Source organism: Procambarus clarkii, chromosome 19 (assembly GCF_040958095.1).
Source record: "Procambarus clarkii isolate CNS0578487 chromosome 19, FALCON_Pclarkii_2.0, whole genome shotgun sequence".
Lineage (NCBI taxonomy): Eukaryota > Metazoa > Arthropoda > Malacostraca > Decapoda > Cambaridae > Procambarus > Procambarus clarkii.
This window is the reverse complement of record NC_091168.1, coordinates 28973441-28982868: the sequence shown is the minus strand read 5'-3', so window position 1 is coordinate 28982868 and position 9428 is coordinate 28973441. Positions and strand designations below refer to the sequence as shown.

At 55.7% G+C, this 9428-nt stretch overlaps 1 protein-coding gene across 1 annotated transcript in view; it reads right to left on the bottom strand.

Moving 5' to 3' along the window:
• The window catches only part of LOC123757380 (uncharacterized), a 759793-nt gene that overhangs the window by 50421 nt on the left and 699944 nt on the right, over nucleotides 1-9428 (bottom strand). Inside the window, exon 3 of the mRNA XM_069327407.1 lies at nucleotides 1021-1294. Coding sequence (XP_069183508.1) covers nucleotides 1021-1294 — 274 coding nt within the window. The remainder of the gene's footprint in view (nucleotides 1-1020; nucleotides 1295-9428) is intronic.

The following is a 9428-nucleotide window of genomic DNA, read 5'->3' as shown; positions in this document are numbered from 1 at the left end:
CCCCCCCCCCCTCCTCCCTCCTCCCCCCTTTAGCACAGAACGTCTACAAGGAAGTCATTCACAGAGTATTATTACACCTTTTTACGGTCTTATTAATGTCTTTAGTTTTCATTCTCTTACTACCTAGCAGACTCCGCGAGAGACTATTCTGCCTCCCCCTACCACCACAACCACCGCACTCTTCCTCCCCCTACCACCACAACCACCGCACTCTTCCTCCCCTACCACCACAACCACCGCACTCTTCCTCCCCCTACCACCACAACCACCGCACTTTCCTCCCCCTACCACCACAACCACCGCACTCTTCCTCCCCCTACCACCACAACCACCCGCACTCTTCCTCCCCCTACCACCACAACCACCGCACTCTTCCTCCCCCTACCACCACAACCACCGCACTCATTCCTCCCCCTACCACCACAACCACCGCACTCTTCCTCCCACTACCCACCACAACCACCGCACTCTTCCTCCCCCTACCACCACAACCACCGCACTCTTCCTCCCCCTACCACCACAAAAAACCGCACTCTTCCTCCCCCTACCACCACAACCAACCGCACTCTTCCTCCCCCTACCACCAACAACCACCGCACTCTTCCTCCTCCTACCACCACAACCACCGCACTCTTCCTCCCCCTACCACCACAACCACCGCACTCTTCCTCCCCATACCACCACAACCACCGCACTCTTCCTCCCCTACCACAACCACTGCACTCTTCCTCCTCCTACCACCACAACCACCGCACTCTTCCTCCTCCTACCACCACAACAACCGCACTCTTCCTCCCCCTACCACCACAACCACAGCACTCTTCCTCCCCCTACCACCACAACCACCGCACTCTTCCTCCCCCTACCACCACAACCACCGCACTCTTCCTCCCCCTACCACCACAACCACCGCACTCTTCCTCTTCCTACCACCACAACCACAACCCAGCTGTGATCTCAACGGAGCGCTCACCATAGAAAACGTAACTAGACGGAGGCTAGAAGAAAGGGGTAACTAACCTTTCCCAGGCCCTGGACATCCTTGGTGCCAATCTTCTTGAGGAGAGCGTGAGGGACGGGCGGGGAGAACTTGGAGAGCGCCCCTCGATAATCGGTGGGCAGGGCGCGCCTCTCCTCCCGCTCCTCCCCGCCGCTCTTGGACCGCCCGTCCCTGCGTCCTGAGGACTCTCTGTCGCGGTCACCGGAGTTCCTTCTTCGGCGGCGCCGTCGCTCGCGTTCTTCTTGTCGCGCTGGTGAGGAGGAGGAGGTGGGTGGCGCCGCCAGCTGGCTCGCCCTGTGGAGGGGGAGAGAAAGACACTACTTAAAATACATTGCAATATACCTCTTTAAATACACAGCAATTTAACCACCCCTGAGCAGAGCTTAACTATTACATGTTAAACAACTAGTTTTGGCCAGCCAGGAGGGCCTGGTCGACCAGCCAGGAGGCCTGGTCGACCAGCCAGGAGGCCTGGTCGACCAGCCAGGAGGCCTGGTCGACCAGCCAAGAGGCCTGGTCGACCAGCCAGGAGGCCTGGTCGACCAGCCATGAAGCCTGGTCGACCAGCCATGAAGCCTGGTCGACCAGCCATGAAGCCAGGAGGCCTGGTCGACTAGCCAGGAAGCCTGGTCGACCAGCCAATAGGCCTGATCATTTGTACCTAACACAACCCCCCTCACAACGGCATAAAAAATTAAAGCGGTTAACCCCCCTACCCCCCACCCCCTCCAAAAATGGCCATATTGGAGCCAGCCCGTCATTTATAGGTCCAATAACCAGTTAGCAGCCTCAAAGTAACAAGGCCCCTTCATCTTCACCTTTAATCACCCAAGCATCGACTCGGAACGGCGGAGGCGACTATTCGGCGGGATATACGAGCCGAGGTAGGGTCATTAAGAGCGGCAGGTTGGGTCATAAGGTCAAGAATGAGGTCCATAAAGAAACGATGGGAAAGTAAGGGGGGGAGGCGTAGTTAGTGGGGGGGGGGGGGAGGGCCATTTGAAGGTCAACCTGACGTCGTGTGGTGAAGAAAGTGAGCTTCGGATTACCCGGGTGCCATGTTTGAGGTCTGCTTAGGCCTAATGGCTTACTAAACGCTCCTGGGGGTCATAGGCCTAGTGTGGTTTGCTAAGTTGCTGTCGGCACCTTTGGATTTCCTGGGCCATTGGGAGGGGGAGGAGAGAGAGGGCTGTTGGGTTGTATTAGACTTGTCTAGGAATTAGGGGATTAATTAATCGTGGATATGCTGGCTTACCCAACCCGTCCTCGACTCAAGTCCATTACATCCAGCGGTCAACCCCACAGACGCATTCATAAATTTTAACATGCTGTTTATTCAAAACGGGAATTTTCTCAAGTATAAATTAATATTATAATATATTAGCATATTGTGTATATATAGGCATAGGATAGGTTAGGTTAGGTGTTTAGGTTCTGTTGGCGATTATTTGTATTTGTAGTACGTGGGTGAAGCATTTATAGCGTTGTGGTTCGAACAAAATTCGTCAGTGAAATACTTGTTCCGGATATGTTCGAACGTCAGCAGTTGTGAGTCGTGTGTAACAGCCCGTCCTCCAAACAAAGATCCAAAAGTGATTCCATGCACCCGCCAAACCCCCTGTTTATGAATGAAAAGCGGTTTACACACGACTCACAACTGCTGACGTTCGAACATATCCGGAACAAGTGCTTCACTGACGAATTTTGTTCGAATCACAACGCCATAAATGCTTCACCCACGTACTACAAATACAAATAATCGCCAACAGAACCTAAACACCTAACCTAACCTATCCTATGCCTATATATGCACAATATGCTATTATAATATTAATTTATACTTGAGAAAATTCCCGTTTTGAATGAACAGCATGTTAAAATTTATGAATGCGTCTGTGGGGTCGACCGCTGGATGTAATGGACTTGAGTCGAGGACGGGTTGTGTGTAAACCGCTTTTCATTCATAAACAGGGGGTTTGGCGGGTGCGTGGAATCACTTTTGGATCTTTGTTTGGAGGACGGGCTGGGCTTACCAGAGGAAGCCAAAGCTTCGATGGCTTCAACCTCAAGTTTCAACCCAGAGACTGTTGGATTTTTGTTTGTTAACTCACCCTGTTTCTGCTGGCTTAATGCGGGCTATTGTATCTCTGGCTTAATGCGGGCTACTGTATCTCTGGCTTTATGCGGGCTACTGTATCTCTGGCTTTATGCGGGCTACTGTATCTCTGGCTTTATGCGGGCTACTGTCTCTCTGGCTCAATGCGGGCTACTGTCTCTCTGGCTCAATGCGGGCTACTGTCTCTCTGGCTCAATGCGGGCTACTGTCTCTCTGGCTCAATGCGGGCTACTGTCTCTCTGGCTCAATGCGGGCTACTGTCTCTCTGGCTCAATGCGGGCTACTGTCTCTCTGGCTCAATGCGGGCTACTGCATCTCTGGCTCAATGCGGGCTACTGCATCTCTGGCTCAATGCGGGCTACTGCATCTCTGGCTCAATGCGGGCTACTGCATCTCTGGCTCAATGCGGGCTACTGCATCTCTGGCTCAATGCGGGCTACTGCATCTCTGGCTCAATGCGGGCTACTGCATCTCTGGCTCAATGCGGGCTACTGCATCTCTGGCTCAATGCGGGCTACTGCATCTCTGGCTCAATGCGGGCTACTGCATCTCTGGCTCAATGCCGGGCTACTGCATCTCTGGCTCAATGCGGGCTACTGCATCTCTGGCTCAATGCGGGCTACTGCATCTCTGGCTCAATGCGGGCTACTGCATCTCTGGCTCAATGCGGGCTACTGCATCTCTGGCTCAATGCGGGCTACTGCATCTCTGGCTCAATGCGGGCTACTGCATCTCTGGCTCAATGCGGGCTACTGCATCTCTGGCTCAATGCGGGCTACTGCATCTCTGGCTCAATGCGGGCTACTGCATCTCTGGCTCAATGCGGGCTACTGCATCTCTGGCTCAATGCGGGCTACTGCATCTCTGGCTCAATGCGGGCTACTGCATCTCTGGCTCAATGCGGGCTACTGCATCTCTGGCTCAATGCGGGCTACTGCATCTCTGGCTCAATGCGGGCTACTGCATCTCTGGCTCAATGCGGGCTACTGCATCTCTGGCTCAATGCGGGCTACTGCATCTCTGGCTCAATGCGGGCTACTGCATCTCTGGCTCAATGCGGGCTACTGCATCTCTGGCTCAATGCGGGCTACTGCATCTCTGGCTCAATGCGGGCAACTGCATCTCTGGCTCAATGCGGGCAACTGCATCTCTGGCTCAATGCGGGTGTCTGGCTCAATGCGGGCAACTGCATCTCTGGCTCAATGCGGGCAACTGCATCTCTGGCTCAATGCGGGCAACTGCATCTCTGGCTCAATGCGGGCAACTGCATCTCTGGCTCAATGCGGGCAACTGCATCTCTGGCTCAATGCGGGCAACTGCATCTCTGGCTCAATGCGGGCAACTGCATCTCTGGCTCAATGCGGGCAACTGCATCTCTGGCTCAATGCGGGCAACTGCATCTCTGGCTCAATGCGGGCAACTGCATCTCTGGCTCAATGCGGGCAACTGCATCTCTGGCTCAATGCGGGCAACTGCATCTCTGCTCCAACTGAGCGGGCAACTGCAATCTCTGGCTCGAATGCGGGCAACTGCATCTCTGGCTCAATGCGGGGCAACTGCCTCTCTGGCTCAATGCGGGCACTGCATCTCTGGCTCAATGCGGGCATACTGCATCTCTGGCTCAATGCGGGCAACTGCATCTCTGGCTCATGCGGGCAACTGCATCTCTGGCTCAATGCGGGCACTGCATCTCTGCTCAATGCGGCTACTGCATCTCTGGCTCAATGCGGGCTACTGCATCTCTCGCTCAATGCGGGCTACTGCATCTCTGCTCAATGCGGCTACTGCATCTCTGGCTCAATGCCGGGCTACTGCATCTCTGCTCAATGCGGCTACGCATCTCTGGCTCAATGCGGCTACTGCATCTCTGGCTCAATGCGGCCTACTGCATCTCTGGCTCAATGCGGGCCTACTGTCTCTCTGGCTCAATGCGGGGCTACTGGCATCTCTGGCCTTCAATGCGGGCTAACTGGCATCTCTGGCTCAATGCGGAGCTACTGTGCCTCATCTGGCTCAATGCGGGCTACTTGCATCCTCTGGCTCAATGCAGGGCTACTGCATCTCTGGCTAATGCGGGCCTACTGCATCTCTGCGGTCAATGCGGGCTACTGCATCTCTGGCTCAATGCGGGCTACTGCCATCTCTGGCTCAACTGCGGGCTACTGCATCTCTGGCTTCAAATGCCGGTGCTACATGCCATCTCCTGGCTCAATGCGGGCGTACCTGCATCTTCTGGCTCAATGCGGGCTACTCGGCATCTCTGGCTCAATGCGGGCTACTGCATCTCTGGCTCAATGCGGGCTAACTGCATCTCTGGCTCAATGCGGGCTACTGCATCTCTGGCTCAATGCGGGCTACTGCATCTCTGGGCTCAATGCGGGCTACTGCATCTCTGGCTCAATGCGGGCTACTGCATCTCTGGCTCAATGCGGGCTACTGCATCTCTGGCTCAATGCGGGCTACTGCATCTCTGGCTCAATGCGGGCTACTGCATCTCTGGCTCAATGCGGGCTACTGCATCTCTGGCTCAATGCGGGCTACTGCATCTCTGGCTCAATGCGGGCTACTGCATCTCTGGCTCAATGCGGGCTACTGCATCTCTGGCTCAATGCGGGCTACTGCATCTCTGGCTCAATGCGGGCTACTGCATCTCTGGCTCAATGCGGGCTACTGCATCTCTGGCTCAATGCGGGCTACTGCATCTCTGGCTCAATGCGGGCTACTGCATCTCTGGCTCAATGCGGGCTACTGCATCTCTGGCTCAATGCGGGCTACTGCATCTCTGGCTCAATGCGGGCTACTGCATCTCTGGCTCAATGCGGGCTACTGCATCTCTGGCTCAATGCGGGCTACTGCATCTCTGGCTCAATGCGGGCTACTGCATCTCTGGCTCAATGCGGGCTACTGCATCTCTGGCTCAATGCGGGCTACTGCATCTCTGGCTCAATGCGGCTACTGCATCTCTGCTCAATGCGGGCTACTGCATCTCTGGCTCAATGCGGGCTACTGCATCTCTTGGCCTCAATGCGGGTCCTACTGCATCTCTGGCTCAATGCCGGGCTAACTGCATCTCTGGCTCAATGCGGGCTATTACTGCATCTCTGGCTCAATGCGGGGGCTAACTGCAATCTCTGGCTCAATGCGGGCTAATGCATCTGCCTGGCTCAATGCGGGCCTACTGCATCTCTGGCTCAATGCGGGCTACTGCATCTCTGGCTCAATGCGGGCTAACTGCATCTCTGGCTCATGCGGGCTACTGCATCTCTGGCTCAATGCGGGCTACTGCCATCTCTGGCTCAATGCGGGCTACTGCATCTCTGGCTCAAATGCGGGCTAACTGCATCTCTGGCTCAATGCGGGCTACTGCATCTCTGGCTCAATGCGGCTACTGCATCTCTGGCTCAATGCGGGCTACTGCATCTCTGGCTCAATGCGGGCTACTGCATCTCTGGCTCAATGCGGGCTACTGCATCTCTGGCTCAATGCGGGATACTGCATCTCTGGCTCAATTGCGGGCTACTGCATCTCTGGCTCAATGCGGGCTACTGCATCTCTGGCTCAATGCGGGCTACTGCATCTCTGGCTCAATGCGGGCTACTGCATCTCTGGCTCAATGCGGGCTACTGCATCCTCTGGCTCAATGCGGGCTACTGCATCTCTGGCTCAATGCGGGCTACTGCATCTCTGGCTCAATGCGGGCTACTGCATCTCTGGCTCAATGCGGGCTACTGCATCTCTGGCTCAATGCGGGCTACTGCATCTCTGGCTCAATGCGGGCTACTGCATCTCTGGCTCAATGCGGGCTACTGCATCTCTGGCTCAATGCGGGCTACTGCATCTCTGGCTCAATGCGGGCTACTGCATCTCTGGCTCAATGCGGGCTACTGCATCTCTGGCTCAATGCGGGCTACTGCATCTCTGGCTCAATGCGGGCTACTGCATCTCTGGCTCAATGCGGGCTACTGCATCTCTGGCTCAATGCGGGCTACTGCATCTCTGGCTCAATGCGGGCTACTGCATCTCTGGCTCAATGCGGGCTACTGCATCTCTGGCTCAATGCGGGCTACTGCATCTCTGGCTCAATGCGGGCTACTGCATCTCTGGCTCAATGCGGGCTACTGCATCTCTGGCTCAATGCGGGCTACTGCATCTCTGGCTCAATGGGGCTACTGCATCTCTGGCTCAATGCGGGCTACTGCATCTCTGGCTCAATGCGGGCTACTGCATCTCTGGCTCAATGCGGGCTACTGCATCTCTGGCTCAATGCGGGCTACTGCATCTCTGGCTCAATGCGGGCTACTGCATCTCTGGCTCAATGCGGGCTACTGCATCTCTGGCTCAATGCGGGCTACTGCATCTCTGGCTCAATGCGGGCTACTGCATCTCTGGCTCAATGCGGGCTACTGCATCTCTGGCTCAATGCGGGCTACTGCATCTCTGGCTCAATGCGGGCTACTGCATCTCTGGCTCAATGCGGGCTACTGCATCTCTGGCTCAATGCGGGCTACTGCATCTCTGGCTCAATGCGGGCTACTGCATCTCTGGCTCAATGCGGGCTACTGCATCTCTGGCTCAATGCGGGCTACTGCATCTCTGGCTCAATGCGGGCTACTGCATCTCTGGCTCAATGCGGGCTACTGCATCTCTGGCTCAATGCGGGCTACTGCATCTCTGGCTCAATGCGGGCTACTGCATCTCTGGCTCAATGCGGGCTACTGCATCTCTGGCTCAATGCGGGCTACTGCATCTCTGGCTCAATGCGGGCTACTGCATCTCTGGCTCAATGCGGGCTACTGCATCTCTGGCTCAATGCGGGCTACTGCATCTCTGGCTCAATGCGGGCTACTGCATCTCTGGCTCAATGCGGGCTACTGCATCTCTGGCTCAATGCGGGCTACTGCATCTCTGGCTCAATGCGGGCTACTGCATCTCTGGCTCAATGCGGGCTACTGCATCTCTGGCTCAATGCGGGCTACTTGCATCTCTGGCTCAATGCGGCTACTGCATCTCTGGCTCAATGCGGGCTACTGCATCTCTGGCTCAATGCGGGCTACTGCATCTCTGGCTCAATGCGGGCTACTGCATCTCTGGCTCAATGCGGGGCTACTGCATCTCTGGCTCAATGCGGGCTACTGCATCTCTGGCTCAATGCGGGCTACTGCATCTCTTGGCTCAATGCGGGCTACTGCATCTCTGGCTCAATGCGGGCTACTGCATCTCTGGCTCAATGCGGGCTACTGCATCTCTGGCTCAATGCGGGCTACTGCATCTCTGGCTCAATGCGGGGCTACTGCATCTCTGGCTCAAGGCGGGCTACTGCATCTCTGGCTCAATGCGGGCTACTGCATCTCTGGCTCAATGCGGGCTACTGCATCTCTATCTGGCTCATGCGGGCACTGCATCTCTGGCTCAATTGCGGGCTACTGCATCTCTGGCTCAATGCGGGGCTACTGCATCTCTGGCTCAATGAGGCTACTTCTGGCTCATGCGGCTACTGCATCTCTGGCTCAATGCGGGCTACTGCATCTCTGGCTCAATGCGGGCTACTGCATCTCTGGCTCAATGCGGGCTACTGCATCTCTGGCTCAATGCGGGCTACTGCATCTCTGGCTCAATGCGGGCTACTGCATCTCTGGCTCAATGCGGGCTACTGCATCTCTGGCTCAATGCGGGCTACTGCATCTCTGGCTCAATGCGGGCTACTGCATCTCTGGCTCAATGCGGGCTACTGCATCTCTGGCTCAATGCGGGCTACTGCATCTCTGGCTCAATGCGGGCTACTGCATCTCTGGCTCAATGCGGGCTACTGCATCTCTGGCTTAATGCGGGCTACTGCATCTCTGGCTTAATGCGGGCTACTGCATCTCTGGCTAATGCGGGCTACTGCATCTCTGGCTTAATGCGGGCTACTGCATCTCTGGCTTAATGCGGGCTACTGCATCTCTGGCTTAATGCGGGCTACTGCATCTCTGGCTTAATGCGGGCTACTGCATCTCTGGCTTAATGCGGGCTACTGCATCTCTGGCTTAATGCGGGCTACTGCATCTCTGGCTTAATGCGGGCTACTGCATCTCTGGCTTAATGCGGGCTACTGCATCTCTGGCTTAATGCGGGCTACTGCATCTCTGGCTTAATGCGGGCTACTGCATCTCTGGCTTAATGCGGGCTACTGCATCTCTGGCTTAATGCGGGCTACTGCATCTCTGGCTTAATGCGGGCTACTGCATCTCTGGCTTAATGCGGGCTACTGCATCTCTGGCTTAATGCGGGCTACTGCATCTCTGGCTTAATGCGGGCTACTGCATCTCTGGC